General features: G+C 42.8%; 1 protein-coding gene across 1 annotated transcript; it reads right to left on the bottom strand.

Annotated features, from left to right (window-relative positions):
* Positions 1 to 1,612: 1,612 nt before the first annotated feature.
* epn3b (epsin 3b) lies at positions 1,613 to 23,516 on the bottom strand. Its single transcript, XM_029281235.2, has 12 exons — positions 23,190 to 23,516; positions 15,295 to 15,516; positions 14,876 to 15,034; positions 12,903 to 12,986; positions 11,621 to 11,960; positions 9,614 to 9,732; positions 8,539 to 8,625; positions 5,998 to 6,121; positions 5,701 to 5,871; positions 5,497 to 5,592; positions 4,387 to 4,683; positions 1,613 to 3,806 (listed from the first exon to the last, which is right to left on the bottom strand). The coding sequence occupies exons 2-12, from the start codon at positions 15,361 to 15,363 to the stop codon at positions 3,508 to 3,510; spliced, it is 1,845 nt and encodes a 614-aa protein (XP_029137068.2). The 5' UTR covers positions 15,364 to 15,516; positions 23,190 to 23,516; the 3' UTR covers positions 1,613 to 3,507.
* Between the last annotated feature and the right edge of the window lie 164 nt (positions 23,517 to 23,680).

Raw genomic sequence — 23,680 nt, 5'->3', positions numbered from 1 at the left:
AATTCTGTCTCCGTCTAACTTTCCAAGACGTGAAGCTAAGGCGGGCCTTAAGCCTCCTGGCAAACACCTACAGAACATCTACCTGTCCAATTAGTTATAAACCCTCCCCCGTACACTTTGAACCAATAAAATCCTGAGCTATGCTACGGATTTTTTTTTAAGCAGTCTGTAAACACGATTATTTGTGCTGTAAAATGAGTATTCTAACATGGTTGTTGTTGGGACTTTGGTGGCTTGCATCCGGCCTCAAGTGAAAACATGAGGAACTGCATTATTTAGCACTTTAGCTTTGGATCATTTTTCAGCACCACAGGTTACTGCTTGGTAGCAACATATGCAGTAGCATGTAGATAAGTCTTAGTATGGCTCCCTGCAGAGGGTCGGCTGCAGGTTGGGACCTCAGTACTTTTTTAAAGCTTCTATGAGTGAGGAGGTTTCAGCTGCTTATGAAACAGACTGTATGTTTCTATATGTCTTAAAATGCAAAGAAAGAACATCAACGAGAGGACTGATTATATTCAGTTAATTTTTTAATTTTTGTAATCGACACTTCAGGGTGGTGCCAGTCGAGAAGATTACTGGTAAGGCGCTATAACTGTTGTGCACTGTGTCAATATCGCCATCTAGTGGTCGATGAGAAAAACTGATCATATCAATTCCATTCTCTCTTTGGCAACTAACTAACTTCACATGGTATGATGATACTGACACATCATGATACAGAAATGATACAGACTGTGACGTGAGGTGTCAAAGAGACTTCTTCAAAGGAGGAACAGAAACAAAGAGTCCCCTGTGAATGAGGTTTGATTTTATAGATGCTATATGATCATGAGGAACAGCGACTTGTGCATGTCAAGGTTTCATTCTCAATGACTCTTCTTTGTTTCTGTTCTGTTTTTTGTTTAGGTCATTCTTATTACCTGGATTTTCATAACATCTTGAAAAGTTCACTCTTATATCTCATATGATGTTTTCAAACATAACACAAAACTCAAGCTGCAAGTGTGAAAGCAAAAAGCTATATTTTTTTAGAACGTTGACAGTGAGCCTCCTAGTTAAACGTCTGCATAAAGTCGGGGTGACTCGTGAACAAAGCAGTAAATATTCAGTAACATTCACAGAGTGCGAGCGGGGCAGGGGGAGATGAAGACGTTTCTGAGACACGACCTGTATGTCACAGTTGTGATTGTCGACTCTTGTAAGCTTTCCAGGTTGTTCTTCTCCACGTGTCAAGACGAGGCGGCTGTGGCTCAGTTGAACGAGTCGGTCGTCTCTCAACCAGAATATCAGAGGTTTGATCCCCAGCTCCTGCAACCACAGGTCTGATGTTTCCTTGGGAAAGACACTTAACCCCAAGTTCCTCCCGCTGTTGGCAGGGTATGAATGTGCATGAAAGTGATTAGATACTACTGATGGACACTTTAAAAGCTTAAGTCCAGCTACCGTTTACCATTAACAGTGTGAATATGTATAATCACATGTAGTATTGATTGTGAGTGTATAAATTGAGAGTGTATATGTGAAGGTGGGGGGGGATATAAATTGGGTCTTACTCCTGATAAATGAAAAGGATGTATAAATCAAAAATAAACCACATAAACACTTTGGATTATAATGCAAACACCATTCATTTATTGGTATAATATTTCATAATACTGTATAGGAGTCATTCTGTTAAATACATATGTACTAAGCCTGTGTGTATCTATGGGCAGGCATTTCACATTCAGGTCCAGGTTCAGTGCAGTGATGATCAAAAATCTCTTCATGTCAGATTCTCTTGATCCGATCATAAAAGTAACTGATGTCAGTTTAACACCTGTAAAAATCTGACTTTTGTTCTCGTTCATCTTCCCTTAGCTCCTCCTCCTCGTTTACTCTTCATAAAGTCTTTGATCTGTCTGTCGTCTTCTCGTAGATAAAATAACTTTCCATTCACTCCTCTGTGGGGCCCAATATGATCCAGCCGGGAATGCATTGTGGGTCAGCTGTGGAGACGGGCACGGGGGTCTGATAGGGAACAATCAAGACCAGTGGAGGTGCAGATTGTGACAATAAACTCTTGCTTAGGCTGGTTTAGTCCAGTTTTTAATCCATTCTGGACATTGATCGGGCTCCTTGTCTTGGACAAAACCGAACTCATTCAGTATCAGATGCTTCTGAGCTTGCACGGAAAATAGAAATCAAATATTATAGTGTTCATGTCAAAAGGAAGACTTGAGTCAAGTAGTTCTTGAACAGAGTTAAATGTGTCCTTAAAGCTTTAAAGCACCTGTGAGGAGTTTATAGCTGTGAAACAAACTGAAACTAATATTAAAGCCACTCTATGACCGACAGAAATAAGCAAGCCCGTCAGACTAAAGATCGACTTCTTCTTTTTAGTTATTTTATAATATCTGAATTCACTCCTGCTTAGTTTCAGACAAAGTGAGTTATTGTATAGAGGGTTGCATTGGGATTGCGAGACCCAGCGCAAATCTTGCCGGCGGTTTTAACGTTGCTGCGGTTGGGAGTGGGCTGTCATAATAAATCCCGGCAGGTCCATGATTCAGCTAATGCCAACAATGATGGAATCAACTAATGACAATAAAACAAGCACAACATCAAAGAAAGGAAGGCATGTCTCGCATTTGGACGAATTTCTTAATTTTGAACCGATCAGATATCAGATTCTTTTCTCTCCCTAATATCGATATCGGATCGCTGGAGCGGGAGGGAGCATGATTAAGAAAATGGTCCCCCCACAAAGCTCTATTACTGTATGCTGCAGAAAAAGCACTGAAGACTCACAGCTAGTGATACGTCTGACAAAAAAAACCACTTTCTCATGTACGTAAAATAAAAGTTCCTCACAGGACCTTTAACCTTTGGACCGTCTCCACTGTTTCACTTGTGCCAAAAAAAGCTCAAGATACTACTTGACTCATTAGAAACAAAAGAGGGTTTGTTAGAAGGAGTCATCTCAGGTGCTCTGCAGAATAGAATAGTTTGGATTCTCGGGGGGCGTGGGGTGCATTCATGCTTTTGTCGGTGAAGCAGCAGCGGTAAGGTATCCTGATGGTGGACAATCATCATCTGTGGACTCATCGCTAAAGGAACAGTTCTGTGTGTGGTCGGAGGGTGCTCGGAGTCGTCTCTGCTGATGGGGAAAAGGCATCGAAGGGACCGTTAGGATACACCCTGTTTGTTTGTTGGTGTGTGCATGTTTGTGTCCATGTGCGCCTGAGTGTATATAAAATATATGTGTGTGTGTGTGTGTGTGTGTGTGTGTGTGTGTGCGTGAGCTAGCTTTGCTTCAAGAGTTCAGGTAATATAGCAGCTGATGTGTCTTCAGACACAAATTCATCCAGTCCAAGTTCGATCCCGCTTCAAGTGTGCACAATGACATCAGAACACAATCCTTAGTCCAGTCCAGGCTCATTCAAACAAATCTCTTTGTAGTCAGCATAGATTGATCCAAAAAAGAAAAGAGTCCATTCTGTCGTCTCAAAAGATGCAGCGGTCTCAGAGGAAGGGGTTGTGGTTGTGTGCGTGTGTCTGGGATTGAGTGCGAGTTGCCGGTCGTGGAGAGAGGGGGAGGAGAGGCTGCGGGAGGTTGGAGGGAATGTCCAGGAGTCCCGCAGGAGGTTGTGTGAAAGATGAGGGCAGGATCGGAGGGTGGTGGTGCAGAGGGAGGGGCAGCGACGGGCTGTAGGAGAGCATGTGGGGGGGCAGAGGGGATGTGGAGTGCGGTCGCATTTGGTTGAGGGTGAGGCGAGGCTGGTCACAGTGGAAGGGGTTGGTGGGAGACGGAGCGCTCAGACCTGGAAAAAGAGAATTTTGAGGGCAGGAATAAATTAGGAAAAATAATAATTGTCTTTCTTTAAAGGTATAATATGCAACGTTTCAGAACATTCATGTAGCAAATGTCAAATCTGAACTAATTATATCATTAAGTGACGACTTTCTGAAAAGAAGAGTGAAGTCAAACTCCGTCTGGGTGTGTTGTTCTCAGCTTTGTGTTCACAGTGACAGACAGCTTGTTAATGAGTCACTCAGAAGCTCAAACATGTTTGATATATGTTTGTTTCCCCTCTCCAAACTTTCGCCCTACCACCGCATCAGGGACAGAGAGACTCCGCCCACTCAGGAACCATGTTTGTAGAGGCATAATGGCGAAGTGTCATCGCAAGAGAACAAGTGAAGGAGAAGACTTATCAAACCGTGTTACAAACGGCTGCACTCGTTTTGAGGGAGGGGAAGAGGAAGAGGTATGGCCATACAAAAAAGATTTGTTTTGGTTTGACAGATTGGTGCTGAAGTATATATACTGTTCATCTACACTCAAAGTTACATATTCTACCTGGAACAGAAACATGACGTCGTTATTGAGTTGTGGTTTACCTGAGAGGAAGGGGTTGTTGAGCATCTTGGTAGGGGGATTTGAGGTTATCAGAGCGTCTAAGTTGACCAGCGAGGCCCCTGTAGGTCCCAGGAAGGCCTCTGGAGTTCGACACATACGTGTGGGCGGGGCACTGAGGGGCGGTGCTAGCCGGGTCAGATCGAACATCTCTGGACTGGATGACTCGCGTCCATTCACAAGGGGCTTCACCGGGGTGTCAGACCCAAACGGATCTGGCTTTGAATCTGCTTCGACAAAGGGGTCAGAGTCTGGAGACTTTACCCCAAACAGCTCGTCCTCTGCAAGGAAATATTAAATCAGAAATAGTTATTGAGATAAAATGGGATGCACACTGTATGGCTGATTGATAAAGAAATGATGATGACACTCTGCAGTAACCACTTTTATTTTTCCTACAAATTGAGGTTAAAGTTCCTGTGAGGAAAATATGTTTATATTGTTTTTGGCACCCCCCTGTGGAGAAAGCAGTACCTCTTATCTCTTTAAGGATCTTGTTTTTTATGTTTTAAAAATTAGTAATCCTGCTTCATCTTACAGTCAAACTAGCTAATATTAATTTTGAATCTTTAACATGGAAAATGTGAACAAAGGCAGCTTGCTGTGATGAATCGCCTCATCTCACACCTACATGATGGTAGCAATAATATTTTTTCCCCTGATGATCTCTTTTTCCTATGAAGGTCATTAAGAGGCACCAGCGTTAAAATAATTATGTTTCATTATTAGCTACAAACTCCTCATAATAGTTAAGCGGGCCACTAGAAACACTACGGCAAGCAACCAGAGCAGCTTCATGGATCGTGGAATTAGAAACCAAAATTTATCGCAGCATTCTTCCAGAACACTTGGACCTATTATCTCTTCTGATGACGTGTAGCAACAGAATCTTACTATCATTAATGAAGTAGCCTGTGACTCGCATCATTTTAAAGCCCTTCAGTGACCCCTTGTGTTCTATGAGGACACTTATTCATTCAGTTAGTTTCTACATTCATTTATTTATTCCACTGTGTCCTGCAATTTTTCACCTAATTTACCCCCCCCCATGAATTAAATTAAATCTTTCCAAATAATAAGTCATGTTTTATTACCTGTGGGACTCGCAGATTGCGGTGAGGAAACTTGAGGAACCTCGGAGTTAGGCTTCTCGTCTTCCTGTTCAACGAATGGATCGGCTCCGGCACCATCTGCATGTCAAATTTAAAACAGTTGAGTCTTCGGTAGAGTGCTGTTTTTATATTTTTGGACCCACATTATGTATATAAATATTGATAAAGGGGGGTTTCTACCCGTACCCCTGTCGGTTGGGCTGTCCCACGAATGATTGACAGGACTGGAGGAGACGGGCGCCGCTTCCCAGGGGTCTGAGTGTGAGTTTGCACATGGAGCCCACGGATTGGATGCTGTTGAAGACGAGGGAGGGGCTGTCCAAGGGCTGCCAATCACAGGAGTGCTGGAGTGGACCGCTTTGAAGAAGAAACACAGCACTCGATGTTAGGTGATAAAAACACAAAAACAGACAGAATGTGAAACAAAGAGAGAGTTCAGCAGATCTAGCTTCTAGCTTGGTGCGTCTATAAAGAGCCACCCACCTACAGAGTCCCAGGGGTCGGAGGTGTCATCACAGGGGGGTTGGGAAGAGTTCCAAGGGTCTCTAGGTGGAGGTTTGGCCTCAGATGAAGAGCCAAATATGTCCACCAGGTCCAGCATGGCTGACTACAAGAGAAAGGAGCAAAAGAACATATGTATAATATTTGTTCAGGAGGCATGGTGTAAAAAGTGTCTCTGCAGAAATCCAAGTTGGCAGACGAAGTGACAGAGACACTATATTGATAAGTTCAGGGGCGTGAACAGACTTTTATAACTGGGGTGGCCCAACTGGGGCACTGACTTCTGCAGGGGTGGCCTGAAGTTTGATGTGCAAACAAACCCACACACACAAATTAATAGCAATTATTGACCCTTTCTTGAACAATTTATCATATCATATTTAATATAAAGTTTATGAGACGAGATAATGGAAACATAAATATCTCATTAAGCCCCGTGTCCACCTAGCGGCAGAAAAGAACTGTCCACGTCCGTCCTGTCTCTATGACAACAGTCTGTTGACAACGGCTGATGTATGACCGACTCTGTTCGGTTACTTTCTACTGCATGTTTTATATTTGAGACTTGAGAGTTTTTTTTACCCGATCCTATGTACCTGTCTAATGAAACAGATGTGAAAAGTATTTATAAAAAAATACAAGAAACTAAAAGCAACCTTTTGCAAAAAAAAAAACAGAAAAGTTGTTTTTTTACAACGGTCCGACTCGGACAAGGCAAATAGCCAATCATATTTTAGGATTTTTGTGGCGCCACCTGTGGTGGCCAATCAGATTTCAAAGGGGCCACCCCTCTGGACACGCCCCTTCATATGTTGACAGTTGTTTTTGCCTTCATGCAACGTATTCACAAGAACAATGAATGAGAGGAAAAGAACAAAGTGGTAGAAGAAAAGAGTATGAAGTGCACAACAATCACACCGTTTGCTCACTGGTCACATCGACCCTGCCTGCTTGTCTGTGGTGAATTCTACTGACTTTAACCTGCTGGTTCTCACATCAGCTCATCTTAACTACAGGTGAACATTTTACAAAGGGGGGATGGCTGGAAAGATTTATTTCATTTCGTATAGTTTGCTGCATGATTCCAACACAATAACAAAAATTCCAGGTAGAGTTGGGGTGAAAAATTCTGCCGTTTGCCTTCACGCATGCAGCGCTCCCTGACAATTTAAGGGAATATTTTTCAGGAGTTTTTGCATGTGAACATTATCAGTGACAAAAACTATATTTCAATAATTTAATTTTTTACATGTCTCAAACTGTGTCTGCAGGAGGTCATGAGCTAATCTTTTACTACATTATTTGTACCTCTCCAAAATAAAACCATCAAATAAAAGATAATTAAATCATAGACATTACTGAATGTCTTTTAGGTAAGAGGGAGCCTTTCAGTCCTGTCCTAGCATCCCTTCATTGGCTGCTAATATGCTTCAGAATCAATTTTAAGGTTGCACTGTTTGTTTTTAAAGCCCTGAATGGCTTGGCCCCTGTACATCTCCGACCTCCTTAACCCGTATACTTTATCTAGGCCCCTTAGAGATCATCCAACATGGGCCTCCTGGCTGTCCCTCGCTCACGTCTCTAGCTCAAAGCTGATCCTGCTTGTGCAGTCAACGCCTCTAAACTGTGGAACAGCCTTCCTTATTCCGTCAGGTCTGCCTCCTCTGTGGACTCTCCTGCATCAAAACTTATTTTTATATGTTAGCGTTTTAGTCCTCTGGTCCTTAATCTCAGGTTTTTTTTCTTTGTTATAGTTGCTTCTTTATTCTTGTGGATGTTATGAACTCCTGTACAATGTTTTTTGAAGCATTGTACAGCACTCTGCGTGCAAATGTGCTTTATTAATAAATGTCACTTGACCTGACTTGAATGGATGATTACGGAAACCTTATGATCTTTGTCATGTGGCTGACCTTGTGAAAATATCAGCGATACATCAATCAGAGAATGACTACAACGCCCTCTGACAGCTTTATTCTAGGACTTATTTTCCATTTTTCTATTGAGCACCTGAAAGCTCCAAGATTACATTGATAAGTAACATAATATAACCAATTACAAGGCAGGGCGACCTTTACATAAGGCCGCCGATGACTCTGATTGGCTCTTTGACAGGCCAATGAGTAAAGGAGCTGGTGTGCTACAAGATAAGGAGTATGCTTTCAGGGAAATGTCATGCTGAGCTCAAGGTTAGAGGAGACACAGTCATTATCATTCAGCAGACACGTCTTTCCCCTCTCTCGGCTCTCTGATGTTTCTCTCTCATTCTGCTCATCCGCGTCTTTTATGTCTCCTCCCGGTAACACTGCCCGCACCATAAACTCCACTGCACTCTCTACATGTCTGCCAGCAACCGCCTACAAACCGCCCACCTCTCCATGCAAACACATACTTAGCATGCCTGCACCCACACACATACTCTGCAGCACACACACACACACACACACACACACACACACAGACACACACACAGACACACACAGACACACACACAGACACACACACACACATTTTTGAACTCACCTCCTGTGTCTCTGACTGGCTCTCTCTCCTGCTCTCATCCAGGGCCTTCTGTAACAGAGACTCGTCTCCTTGGCGACAGCATTGCTCCTGCAGGGGCAGCATCGTGACATCATCAACATTTTGGCAACAAGCATGAACAAACACACACATACACACACAAATACGCACACAAACACAATGGACTCAAGTGAAAAGTTTTGGCCAACATGAAGTCAAATCTGGTGGCTTTTGTGCAGAAATTGAACCCTGACGTAAGAGAGAGAAGAGAGAATGTGTAAAAAGCTGAAGGAGGAGAGCGGACAGCAAAATCAAAACAGTTTGAGAAGTGTACGGAGCAGGTACTAGGTGTTGAACTCCCTCTCTCATTCCAGTTATTTAACCTGGGAAAATGAACATAAGACTGAATGGTCCTCAAAACAAATGTGTTGGATTATTCTAATCTCAAGCAAAACAGTTCTACCAAGAAAAAGGTAGAGGACAGAGATACCCCAGGTTGGTATGCTGTTCTGCAAAATATATATCAGTGAAAGAAATGATCCAAAAATGTAAAATTATAGAGTCCTAAAAGATAAATAAATCTGAACAGTTTGTGATCCAGCAGAGGCCCTGAGAAGAGGAAAGTCGACTGAGGAGAAAACGTTAGGGAGGAAGTTGTCAGACGGACACAGAGTCAAAACCACACGAGGACACACCCTCGAGGGTTAATAAAAGTGAAAGTGAAGGCTCATGGTTGAGGTGCGTTTTTTTGTGTGTGTCCCCTTCTCACGCTCCTTTTGCAATCTGTAGTTGTGTGTCCTCATCCATCTCTATGGTAACAGGGAGTGGAAAGGCAAGCTAGAAGAAGGTGGGCGAATGTTCACAATGTTTGTAACAAAATTTTCATTATTGGAATCAAGAGGGAATGAGACGTGTGTGGCTGCGAAACAGCGGAAGAGAGAGAGTGCGTAGTGGGAGGATATGCTGACGTACAAGAGGAGCACATTATCATAATATAAGTGTGTGTGTGTGTGTGTGTGTGTGTGTGTGTGTGTGTGTGTGTGTGTGTGTGTGTGTGTGTGTGTGTGTATTGTCCTACCTTCTGACTCTCCTCCCTGCTCATGGCTAAAGCCAGCTGGAGCTGCAGCTCCTCCTCCCCGCTGGTCTGAGGTCGAGCCTGCTCCAGGTCTGAGGCGGCGCGCGGAGACGAGGACGAGGCTGCAGAGGGGAACAAAGTGTCAGATTGACTTGGGTTTGCATTAGCTGGGAGCACAGGACGTGTGGGGCTGATTTGAATATTTCCAGGCCTGCACTGCAGTATTGATAATCTATGTGCTGGATTGTCCAAAGTGCTGGGCTACAGCACAAAATCGCATTTCAGTAGAGATCAGTCTGTGTATTTTTAACGCTCTATCCATTTATGCACAAATTCCCAACACACAAAAAAGGCTGTTGAGGGTCTCCACAAAGGTTTGGATTAAAACCGTCCAATCCATATTTTCATCACAACAACATATCAAATGACAATTGTGACAGTGATTATGTGTTGTGTGGATGGAAAGGGAACAATCATCTGGATCTGGAGCTTTTTTCAGCCTCCTTCGGAACAGAAAGTAGAAAGTTGAAGCTAATATTTTTGCAACCTGGCTCATGCTGTGCTGTTTGAATTCACTCTCATTGCTCTTAATTCTGCCGCAACATGCTGCAGCTGCCTGAAGCCACAAAGCTCTAAAACCTAAGCCCTGATCTGGTTTCATACAAAATCCCCAGGAAGCAGGTTTTTAAAGGACTGAGCGGCATTGGCACATAGACTTTATATTTTTATGGACATTGCATCTCCATCTCTTTTCGTTGTAGAAATGTGAAAGCAAAATACCCCCAGAAGGGTCGCTGACGTATTACGCTAGTGATGCAATTTAGAAACATGACATAAGCAGGAGGGAGCCCCTTTAGCCAACCAACGCACAAATTTAACTCACAAAACCGAGCTGTCAATCATGATGTTGCATCTGCTCTTTGTTGCATCAAATATCAAATAACTAATAAAAACAAAACTAATAAGAAAAATAAACACTTGGACATTAGTCGTCATGATTATAACCATCCAGCAGAATCCTGGTGCACCAAATATGTATTTAATGTGTAATTTAACTCGACCCATCACCCATCTGTTAACATGGAGAAGGCAGGGTTTATGGCCTATATTGCAGCCAGCCAGCAGGGGGAGCTCCAAAAACATTTTCTTCACTCCCAGGCGGCCGTTTCTCCGTCTATCTAAAAGTAAAATCTATGAATTGACCAGACATTTATTCGCAACATCAACTAATAATTCTTTCCTTCCTCAAGTCTTTGTTTTGACTTAAAGCACAAAGAAGTGTTGAATAGACTCACTGTCATCCCTCCCCACCCTTAAGGTAAAAAAAAACACCCAGTACATCCACAGTTGTCACTTTTGACACAAGTGAAGTTACCACCCGACGTCCCTGACGCCTAGACACCCACCCTCGGACTGTTCCGTCTCAACCACCGCCTGATGTCCAGCCACCATCATCAGAGTCTGTCGTCCCCACTACCATCGCTGTCGTCATTCATGCACGGCCTGCTCCGACCTCTACCTCAGCAGCAATGAAGTGTGGACAACAGGAACGCAAGGAATACAAAGGAGAAATCCTTCCTGCATATTATCCCATATGCTCTTTTGTAAAGTGTCTCCAGATAACACTCTTAAAAATTGTAGCTATACAATTAATGACTGAAGTGGCTGCTTTTTGGTTCTCTGGCTTCAGGGGACAGTGGGATTGGAATTCCACTTTGAAGTGTATAAGAGAAGCAAGACAACTAAATTGGACAATCATCACAAGGGTAAGATTGAAATAGGATTTTATGGTTTTGTTGACTTGGAACTGTCAACAAAAGAGCAGATGAAACAGTCGGGAATGAGGCTCTAAAAGTTGACTGTACTCTCCGTGCTCAGCAGCAGACAGCAGTCACAGTTAGAGACAAGCTTGTGAAGATAATGGATTTCTAAGCGATACATTTCCCTCAGGAGGGCATGAAGCAGAAAAACAAGAGTTGCACAGAGTGAACGCTGGTTACAGATACTCACAGTTAAAGGAGGAGGGAGAACCTCTGGAGCGGCTGAACTCCTCCCCGTACAGCACAGCCATGCTGGGCTGACTGGTTCGCCTCCCTGGGTGGTAAGATGGGGGTATACCTCCATACACCCCCCCGGCCCCACCAACACCCCCACCCCCACCCCCACCCCCACCCCCACCCCCACCACTGCCTCCCCCAGCCATTCGCTCCTTGGTCTTTAATGCTTGACTCCTCTCCTGGCGGAGTCGCTCCTCGTCCCGGAGGAGACACACCAGTTGGCGAGCTTTTTCTCTCACATTGGCTCCCTGGTCTCTGCCGTCCCGGTCCACGTATTGGAAGTCACGCAGAGTCTTGAAAAAAAAACAAAGATCACGCATATATGAGAAACAACATCAACTTTAAGGCAAATTTAAGATATTAAAACGGATTTGATATCATTTATTTTAAGGTTATTCCGTTAAAACATATTTTATTCATTAGAAAAGCCTTTGACCTTTCTTTAATTTTTTTACTTTTATATACAGAATGTCTTCATTGTCCTTTATGGTTCACTTCACTTCACTTTAATTTTTATTTTGTACTAACTACTTGCTCCTTGTCTTTGTGAATTTCCCCTCTGGGGATCAATAAAGTGATGCTTTCTAAAGCCCTTTACACACATGCTCTCCTGAATATTTATATTTGTTTTAGGACAGTCTGCCCCTGAAATCTTCCTGAGTTGCTCTTTCACACATAATTACCTGAATGAAGATTTTAGCAATCAGTTGGGGGGGTGGGGGTGGGGGGGGGGGGTCTTAAGATGCAAGAATTGACGTGAAAGGGATTCTGCGTCAGACAGTGTATTGTGTATGTATTGTATAAACCAAAGACTGAAGAAGAAAATGCAGAAGAGAAAGGTGTATGACGTAATTTCATTGTGTGCCGAACTGGTCGTCATCAGACAGCCTCACCTGCCGCTCTCTGAATTTATATCATACTACCTACTCTGTTCAAACATCAGCTCATACTGTATTCCTGCAGAACATTTTATAGGGGGATGGCGGAAACAACTCCAGATAAAGTTGGGGTGAAAAATGTGTCCGTTTGCATTCACACAAGCAGCCAGAATATTCAGGACATTTTAAGAAGAACTCTGCATTTATAAAGGCTCTGACTTTGTAAATAACATGAATTTCTAATTACAATCTTTTTTTTTTCCAAAGGTACCCAGGAGGAGCAGTGATGTGAAAACTGATGATGATCCAACAATCACATATAAAGCATCAATGTAAGTGCCGTGTCCCCCTCAGTACCTGGATAGTGAATGCGTTTTCTCGGCACTGCTGAGCCACTCTCTCTGATCCCGTCTTCAGCAGGTAATCCAACAGAGTCAGAGCCTAGAGGACAATCCTGATTAACACACTGATACTCCAAAGTTAGCACGTCCTTACATCTGAACATTGTAGTCAAAGAGTAAGGATACAATATAAACATGTTAACACTGCTGCACAGGGAGATGTGCAATGAGATAAACACAGGATGATCACACAACACTTAGGTTACGTTCAAAATACTCTGCAGAGGACTATACAGTGAGCTCATGGGGGAGATTTTTGAGGTCATTTTGAGTACCATTCATGATGTCATGGCTGTTTTCTTTCTTTAATGGTCCTGTGAGGAGTTTTGAGCTGGTTATAGAACAGACTGAGATTGATACTGATGCCTCTGTAAGACCAGCAAAAAGTAAACAAGACCATCAGCGAGAAGAGTTTTTCAGGGTTTGTTTGCTTAATGCCTTAAAGTGCTGTTTGTGGGTAGGTGCCAGATGAGGAGATTAACAACACGCCATAGAAACACACTTTTTTTTTCATTTTCCACAGCAAGTATTCTCAAGGAGAGATACATTTAATTTTTTAAGAGAAAACAGGATGAGGTTTCTCATCATAGCAACACTACTCAAGAAGTGTAGGGCAACATCAGCAAAGAGATTACAGGTACCTCTTTGGCCACAGTGGTCGCCAAATGGAGGAAAGCCAGAAATTCTCCTCACAAGAGCTTTAAGTAAGTAAGTCAAGTTGATGTGTTTAGCACCTTTCACAGAGACAGGTCACAGAGTGCTTTACTTTCAAACAAGTACACAATACAACTAAATAAAAAAGCAAAGAACAATAAAAAGACAATAACACAAATGAGTATGAGTGATGCATAAAAAGCAAATATCACTGAGATATAAAAGCAGAAAAATAAGACAATAGAAGAAGACTGGAGTGGTGCAGTTATGCAGATTAAGTTCACCAAATGCTTAAAGGTCTGAAAATAAACTTTTTTGGCTGCTCCATGAAGGTATTACAGTAATCTAAGGGCTGCAAAGACAATGGGGGGAGCATTCCAGAGACTAAGCACGACGGCTTGGAAACAAGCAGCAAGCTCCGGTGTTGAAAAATGAAGCCAATGCAGAAGTGCATAATCCTGCAGCGTCAGCTTGAGGCTGGCACCGTTTTACAGCAGAAATTAACGTGTTTACAGCCTGGTACAAAATATGATATAGGTCTGATATAGGCTTTCTGTATAATGCTTCTGTTTTGATCTGTTTTGTAAGTGTGTGTGTTAGTCAGGGTGCAATGACATGGTTGGTCAGGAGGATTTTAGCATGGCAGCTGCTGCTAATCAGCCTCCAGAGCCCCCTGCAGTAACAGCTGACGTCACTCAAGCTTCATCCATTAACATTTACAGTCTATGGTTGGAAAGTATGGTCACCTCGTGTTTTAAAGCGGGTATGGGGAACGACTATCAATTATTACGATGTGATGAGGTATACAGAGGTAACCGTGCTCAGACCCGACTGGGCCTTGTGTGAGTGCGCCCTCAGTCTTAAATGATGAAACATCACAACTTTCGAGTCCTAACTTCACAATAAACTAGAAAGGTGCGCCCTCCCTCACCTGCTTATCGTCTGTATGTGGTCAAAATGGAGCTCTGTCTGAGAGTGCAGCTCTATGCAGCAGAGCTAAGGTGCAGATAGCTCAACCTCACAATCAAATGAGCAAACCGTTCAGAACAGAACTACTTTATCGGTGTGTTTGCACTTGACTATCAAAAGTGCAATTTGCACTTTTAGAATTGGACCTAACGACGGAGCAGATAGCGGGGACAAATGATGCGCAGTTCATGGAGCTGTTAGCGGCCACAATCCTATCTCAGTGAATTCCCCTGAGAGCAAACAAGCAGATAGGAGGAGGAATAAGGATCGAATGGTAACAGGAACTTGTATCCTTCATGAGGTCACCTTGTAGACGTGTCTCCAGTTCTTGCCGCTGTCGTTGAGACGTTTCCACACCATGCCCATGACCTCTGCAAACGCCACCACGTTGAAGGTCAAGTCAGCGATCTCTGACATGAGCGACGACGACGGGCCCCATGGGTCGTTCGAGGTGGCCTCACGGACCTACACATCACCATCAGAGAAACAAGAAACACTTCTTCTCATATTTACCTTGCATGTGTATCACGTTCTCATTCATACAAAACGGTATCATAAACATTCAGATGACAAGAAGCAGGAACAAAGGGACAGATATTATTGGGTAGTTTTCTTCTGTTGTGTTTGATTAGATATGACTTGTTATCAAGTTAACCCTTCAACCAGGTCGGCCACATGAAAGCTACTTGCGCACCAACAACACTTGAAGAGAGCACTGACAATACCTTGATCTCCGCCTCTGAATAATTGTGCACAATATTCTTCACCTGCCGGCGTAGGGCTGAGGTTGTCATGGTGACAGATGACAGAGGTTTTGGAAGAAAAGGAAAGGCAAACAATCACTCGACAGGTGAAGAGAGGCGTTGAGAGGACGACTGGAGGAGGGGAGGAGAGGACAGGAGCTGTTGCTATAGCAATGGATGCTCCTCTTCACTTTCAGGACGCCCCTGGAAGAAAGAGATAAACACAAAATAATATTAAAAAATAGTAATCACTCTGTCATTTCTGATTTTTCAATAGTTCCATGGTTCATCTTTTGTAGCCTAGTGCACCACAGCCTTGATGGGACATTCAAGCCTCTAATTGCAGAACTACAAATCCCAGGATTCTTATTTTTTGGGTGTTTTCTTATTTTTTTTACGTTTTATGCCTTTATTGGATAGGACGGCGGATAGAGTTGGAAATCCGGGAAAGGAGCCACAGGTCGGATTCGAACCTGGGCCGCCGGCTTGACTACAGCCTCCATACATGGGGCGCGGGCACCAACCTGCCCCACCAGCGCCCCCAAATCCCAGGATTCTTATGGCCTGTTGCACCCGCTATGTCTAAGTTCTGTCTTAAGTTTGGGTGGACAGTCCACACTAAACCCTATGTGTAAACTATAGTTTGTTAAGTTGTGTCAGTGTTAGGTTGCACCACAGAGATGTAAGGTTCGTCTTAACTAGTAGAGTGTAACGTCCAAACTGGTCAAAATATTTTCACAGACGATGTTGATGTTTCAATTTCATGTGACCAATCAGAGAAAAGCATTTAGTGTTTGGTACAGTGCTGCCTCTCGTGCCTAACAGTCTCTGAACAGTAACACAAACAACGCTGAAAATGTACATCAAATATGACAAAGCACAAGGATCACGTGATGTCTGAAGCCTACACACTGAATCTACACTTTATGTGAAATAACAACAGTGACATTGAATGGTGTAACTGTAATCTCTGCTTCTCCTCATCCTCCAAGTTATCCCGCCTTTCAAAATGATTTACCATGACTACCTTATTTTTTACAGAGGACTTTACACCTACTAGGAGCTAGCTGTAAGATTTAAGATGCAACTTGTGCCTACGTTTGAAGTCTCTCAGCTGGTGCTACACCTTCAAGGTCCAATATGATAGATAGATATCTGCTGAAAGTCCTGCATGGTCTGTATTTGTTTTGATCAGAGAAAGGTAGGCGGTTTTAATGCACCCCCACACAGATGTTTTCGACCAGTTACCACGGCAAACGTACAGGTGTTGCAGAGAGGGTAGTGGGCAAGTGAACTGGTTCAGATATTACTGATTCTGCCACTGACCTAAAACACCTCAGCATTTTTTTATGCTCCATGACCAGACATGTGGTAAAATGAGGATAAATACTGGGGATGCTTTTCTACATTTAAATGGAATGAGGGTAGAACGCAGCCAGGTTTCAAGGTTCCCCGAGAGTGCTTCTGCTCTAGGGAGGAGGGGACGGCAGCTATCTTCAATGTTTTGAATTTGGACTGCAATACCCATTTTAAACACTTTGGGTAGATTTTGCCTTCAAACTTTGACAATTTGTGGACAAACCAAAGTCAATAGGGCTACATGGCTGTCATGATGTTTAAAAGAACAAGAGAAAGTAAAGGCTGTACTTCTTTAATGTATGATTAAGACCAATCACAGTCCTTAAAGGAGTGGTTTATAATTGATACCCACTCAGGAAGTAGGTCAAACAAAAGCTCCGGCACTCAGGTGTCTGATGAAGCTTCTTGGTGGCTTCATTTATTTAGGCCAACACACACACACACACACACACACACACACACACACACACACATGCCGCTGTATGTGCACACACACACACACACACACACACACACACACACACATGCCGCTGTATGTGCACACACACACACCCACACAACCCATTTTCTCTCCCAAATTCATATCACAGAGAGAACACCAGGGAATTGATCATTAAGGGTTTCTGTGATGCTTCTCCCTCTGCCTGAGACTAAACCGTCGCTGACACAGATGGTACTTAACCCACATAACCGAAGCTGTGGTTTCTTCTCCAAACCAAACCAAACCTCTTCTCATCAGCCATCGACTCACTCAACCGGCTAACTATCAAAGATATAAAACTTTTCAGACATCCTTCTGGTTCAGTTTTGTCTGTAAGCCTCACAGTCTTTTGGAACTTGTTTCTGTGTTTTTGATCTGTTTCTGGACCAACGTCCACCAGACCTTCCAAAAACGAGCTGTATGGGTTGAACACAATGATGACGAGGAGAATATAGACCTAATCCTGATTTTGAAGTGATGTCATGTGCAGTTACGTCACACATGCGTTTTTTTATTTAATTTAGGCCACATTTAGCTCATAAGAAGTTGCCATAAAAAGAGCTTCCTTCCACCACTACTGTACCTTTGCTGCACTTTGTTCTTTTTCAACACATCTTGCAGGTCAACAAGAATTGAATGAGACAGTTTCAGTCTGAGAGACTGGTTACAAGATACAAGACAAGTAAATAGACCACAACGAGGACCCAGAAAGACAGAAAGAATTGGGATCAGGTGCATAATGTGGACATGTGGACACATCAAAGTTTGACTGAACTGTTTGACTTAAGAAGTCTTCAATCACTGACAGAGTTTTGGATTATTACAACCTTTTACTGTGTGCATGTGACTAAAACAGACTGCAGCTGCTAATGTTATGACAGTTTATTACATTATAAATTATTATGAATATTTATGGGTTGCATACTTTTTTTAAAAATCACTCCCGGTGTCACCGTTTATTGCTGATTTTTAGCATCTCACGATGCTGTCACATTGAGACGAGTCACAGGATGCCTCATCCTGCAGGAAAGCAAACATCAGCAGAAGCCCAGAGGAACTGAGACGCACACAGCAGGGACGAACACACAAAACTCAACGCAGGAGACGCGTGTATACATGTGCAAGACAGACACTGAGAGACAGAGAGCGGAAGAGAGGCAGAGAGAGAGAGAGGGGGAAAGAGAGGCAGAGAGAGAGAGAGGGAGGGAAAGAGAGGCAGAGAGAGAGAAAGAGAGAGAGAGAGACAATGAAGGGCACAAAGACGAGAGTGCAGCTCAGCAACTTCAAACATGTATCACCTTTCTGCAAAATCATCAGCAGCCTTTGGTTCAGGGTACATACAGTAGACACGCACATATACACACACACACACACACACACACACACACACACACACACACACAGACAGATGCTCGCAATAACATACAAAGGTTATTGAAAGGTGTGTGCTGTCTGCTGTATGAGGTGTTGCAAACTAGAGTTCTTGAATGTGACCCTCATAGTTACAAAGTGAAGTGACCGCTGTGTGCAGAAAAAAAAAGAGAGGATTAAGATAATCCTATGAGGAAGAATCAGATGAAGGATTGTGTGAGAAAAAAAAGTGATGTTGTTATTTCATCATCAAAAGACATTCACCTGGGTCAGAAACTGTTTTTCTCGTCCTGCATTGTTGTCTGATCTTTACGTTGAGCGATGGATGGATAGAACTTTATCAGACGATGTCTGAAATGTGTCTCACAGTGGCTCCATTTGCAACATAAAATTAAAGACGCGATACACTGAAACATTTGACATAACATTCAAACAGCAAACAGATATTCAGAGGCCTCTAAGGTGCTTTGATCTGTGATTCAGCTCTATGTGTGAATTGAGGATTGACTGATGTATAAAAGAGACTTCAGTCTAGAGTTAGGAAATTAATCAGGTGTCAATTTCAATGATGATTTTATCTTCCCACAATAAAAACAAGATCATGGAGATTAAATCATTACTGTGCTGAATGCTGTGTGGCGCTCCTTTTGTCATGTGTGTTCAAAGTGTTTGTTGTACATCACTACCTCAATTACTTATCAATATATGTTATTATATTTATCTATATTTTTCACTTCTTCATTTTCATTTATTGATTGTTTTTAAGAGTGTTAAAGTCCAATAGACACGTGATGCAGATGTTGTAAAAATCAAAGAGTAATGTTGTTTAATAATTGTGAACTCGATATAAATCAAAATAATCATGATATTTAGAGCACCTAGTGGTTATTGCGCGCCCCATTAAAGGAGGCTGAAGTTCTCCTGGGGGCGGTCCAGGTTTGAATCTGACCTATGTCTCCTTTCCCGCAAGCTGTTCCCCACACTCTTACCTGTCTCTCTAATTTAAAAAAGGCCCAAAAATAAACCTATTAAAAAAAAGATTGTGATTATGATTTTTTGCCGTTATCAAGACACTTCAGTCTGACATTATTTAAACCAGGGACTCTGTATCTCAGGTTTGATGGTAATATTTCAAATTCACTGTTCAGAGCGTGATAGGGTCAGAGACAATGACCAGACTAAACATGTTTTTATTCAAGGCTGAGTCTCTGGCGTGGTTGTCCTACAATCTTTGAAGGAGATTTTTTTTATTGGTGGAGCAGTTTAGACGTTAAAGTAGTGGACATAACATGCAACATGTGGTGTTACAGCACTGTGGGACACTGAAGTCACAGAAGTAAAAAACAAGACAAGAATTTGTCTGTTTGCAATAAAAGATCTCAGCCAGCGGAGGTAATAAATTCTCTGTTATGTATATTCTATGTGGTCTTTCCAGGACTAGACGGTCGATCATTACACCCAAATAATTACAGGATGACACTTTCTGGAGTTTTTCATTATGAATAAAAATAGAGGCTTTGTGAGCATCAGATGGTGAACCAAAAAAATTCTTCTCTGCTTTCTTTGTATTAATCCCTGGAGCGTTATTATCACTCCACTCTGCAGCTCAGAGCATGTGCAGCTAGCTCCTGCACAACATATGGTCACTTTGGACAGTGGAGAAAGAAACCTTCACATCATCTAAGTATAATCAATCCAGAACTTTAATACCCCAATCAAAATACCCTAAACATCTCAAACCAACATAAGAACATTTCTAAATATAATGAGGTAAAATATTTTTTTTATGAATAACAGCCCATGTCAGTGATCATCAGAGCTGCACTGAGCCTGAGCTTTGAATGTTTGTGTAAAGCTGGCCGAACACTAGGCGATTTTCAAATCTTAACCGATTTAAAAAATTTGGGAGACCACAGACAAAAGGACAGTCCTCCAAACGCACACACTAGACGACTCGGCCAGACCAGGAGACCACACACCTGCAGTATGGAGTAACGATTTCAAAGACACGAGATCTCACAGAAACTCGCCTGATCAAACCTAACTTAAAAAGCAATATTGAGGACGATCGACGTGGTCGGCTGGATCTCTTGCTGTGTGTTCTGTTTGGCAGCGAAAAATAGAAAACGAGAAAAACAATACAAAAAATGAAACTAATAAGTCAGCTAATTTTTATACAAGTAGCATACAGGGTATTTTGGAAAATGAACTGCGCATGTACGTGCATCACGCTTGACCCTCTGGAGAGTGATAATGTTTGTTTAAATCCATATAGCGCCCTCTGCTGGTGAAAGAGAACAGCTAGTGTAATATAATGATACTCAAATGCAATGCAATAGTGATATCTGCACATATCTTTGATAAAATTAGCAGACACTGATAGTCACTGGATAAGTAATATCGGCCGATATTATCGGCTGGCCGGTCAATCAGTCGGGCTCCCGTATATTAAAGGTTCTATATTATTCTACTTCCTCCCAAAGCAAATGAATTTCATTTAAAATAATGTTGTGCTGCTTTTTTATATTTTGTCAATTATTATTTTCCCCAAAATGAAACAACTTCTCACCATATGAGGAAAATTATCAATTTAATAATTCAACATAATGTTTAAAGGAGTATATATATCAATATTAAGTGACTTTAGCCAGTTTGGGATGTTAGAGCATTCTTTTGCAATTCATGGACAGTAGAAAAACAAACGTATCGGCTCTATGTCTTCCCCCCAAAACAAAATCTACATAACTAATCAATCTCACACGAGAGGGAGTGATGTTGTAGCCTATATGAATAAACACTGCTGGAATGCAACGTGGCCTCGTGCTGAAGATAATCACAGCAGTGTCAATATTTAGTTCAACATCTCGGATAGGAGTGTGATATTGCTGTTTTATGACAGTTCTCCAACCAGTTTAGAAGAAAACAGTCAAAACAACAGATTATGATTTATTTGCTCCATCATTTAAACTGGTTCCACATCTTAACTAAAATTGACCTGTTGCCAAGCAACCCAAACATTCTCCTGCACTCTTGCTACTGTGTTTGTGTCCATGGTTACCACAGACCTGCTACTTTATGGAGCATTTATTTGTTTTATCACACAGCAAGTTCATTAAGAGTCTAATTTTTTGTGATTTAGAGGTAAAATAGAAAAAACCTTTACAGGTCCACTTCACAAGACAGGTGCGCTGGAGAGCAATGTGTCCAAGAGAAACTTAAAGATAAAGTCCTGCACACTGTCCAACTTGCAAACAAACATTTATTGGCAACGTTTCAGTCCTAGGCCTTCATCAGGCACAAAAAAAGAGAAAACAATGTAGAGGTACCAGCTCGATTATTCAGGACAAACAGTCTGTAGTGTTAATTATCGGGGAAACACTTTGTGAACAGTCCCAGTGATGTTGTTATGAAATGCCTCCTGTCCAATCAGAATCCTCGGTCAGGACTGGCTGTCGATATGGTTGTTTTTTGGTAGCAGGGGTTTTGTTGTAAATGTCCAACTGAAAGATTCTATATAGGAATAGATTATTGCTCGGGCAAATATTTCTAAAGATTTTGCCTCTATCTAGACAGCACGGTGGACTTGAACCCAGGCCACCCGCTTAGAGGACTACAGCCTTCGTACATTGGGGGGCAACATAACCACTAGGCCATCAGCATCCTTCTTTTCCATCATCCTCTTCCAACTGTTCTGCCACGAATCCATCCAGTCCAGGATCCCATGACAAACTCTGACATTCAATTCAGTGAAATACTTGAACATGCCATAGGCTTACTAAAGATAGTTGAGAATAGCCTGTAAGTTGCTTGAGTGCATAGTGGGTAAACCCACAAAAAAATAGTGTGTTCTTAAACCAGAGGAGTAAAATACCCCCCAAAGATATTTGTGAAACACTGTAGGCTCCAGCTCAGTTTAGAATGAGTGTATTTGATGAAATGTCAAGCGCATGTTTTTGAGGAAGTCATCCAGGGACACACTGCTCTGTAAATAATGCAACATCTCTGTGGACACAATGAGAGCACCCAGCGTGCTTTTAGTGGGATATGGACACTCTTTCTGATTCACAGCTACAAGCTCTAAGTGACTCATCTGGTTGTGGTGACTTTAATTCATTGTGGGCCACATGAGGCCACTATAAATCACCTCATGAAATCATCGCCTCGAGTCGTGATGTTCAAGCTGAACGTGGAAGTGAATTTTAGCCTGAACCTTAATCCCACCGACTTGTGACTGAAGGAGATAGAACAGTCCAACACGGCTCGCTCGCATGCGTCAAATTCCTCAAACCTTGGGAATCTACGTCACTCCGTCGTCCACGTTTATGGTTGCGCATGCGTGCACAGGCAGCAGGTGTACACTGTGTATGTCAGGTGACGATAGAGTGGAGGAGGGCGCCCGTGGTGGGTCTGCATTATGCATAACATTACTCAACCTCCCTACACATTCACACACACGCACACACACACACACACACACACGGTGTATTCCATGCGCGGTTACCATGTGTAGATCCTGTAAGGCCAACCACAGGGGCTGTATGTACACGGTGCTGCCAAACACTTCGATTCTACTTTGTAGTTGATATTCATATCTGCATATAAGGACAATTATTGCCGCCAAAACGCCAAAGAAACCTCCGGGTCATTTCAGCAGCATGCAGCTTACCTTGGCCATCGCTCATCTCCCGCCTCGTTCACTCAGCATCCTCGCCTCTCTGCCTCCTCCTCTCCAAGTCCCTTTAAAATGCACTCCTCTGGGATCCACGAACCAGGGCGACCACAATTATCCCCTCGCGCGCCTATACCCGGCTCACGTCAGAGAGGAGCCGTGAAGCGCGTTTTTCTTTTTTTTTTCTTTGGAAAAATCTTTAATGTGGATGTCAGCGCCTAAAGCCCAGCCTGCTGCTGATGCTGCGAGCCGCTCCGGCAGGCAGTCAGCGGTAAAATCCGCATAGGACAAGGATAAGCCACAGCACACGACTCACTCACTCCCTCCCTCCCTCCCTCCGACCCTCTCACACGCATACGGCACCGGCAGTCCACGCACAGCACAGCACACAGCATCACAACGGGGTGCGTAAAAGGGAGGCAGGGACCGGGTGCGCGTCGTTTGCAGACTCAGCGGTACAGTGAGTGAGAGTGTGACTGAGACAGAAT

This window comes from Labrus bergylta, chromosome 1 (assembly GCF_963930695.1).
Source record: "Labrus bergylta chromosome 1, fLabBer1.1, whole genome shotgun sequence".
NCBI lineage: Eukaryota > Metazoa > Chordata > Actinopteri > Labriformes > Labridae > Labrus > Labrus bergylta.
The sequence above is the reverse complement of the archived record's forward strand: the minus strand, read 5'-3'. Positions and strand labels throughout refer to the sequence as shown.

Bases quoted from the DNA above. Each gene is read 5' to 3' on its own strand.
- epn3b (XM_029281235.2), bottom strand. From the start codon at position 15,363: ATGACAACCTCAGCCCTACGCCGGCAGGTGAAGAATATTGTGCACAAT. The intron at 12,987-14,875 runs GTGACCTCATGA...ATTGTCCTCTAG, and splicing joins ACTGGAGACACGTCTACAAG to GCTCTGACTCTGTTGGATTA. The intron at 5,872-5,997 runs GTGGGTGGCTCT...TCTTCTTCAAAG, and splicing joins CGACCCCTGGGACTCTGTAG to CGGTCCACTCCAGCACTCCT.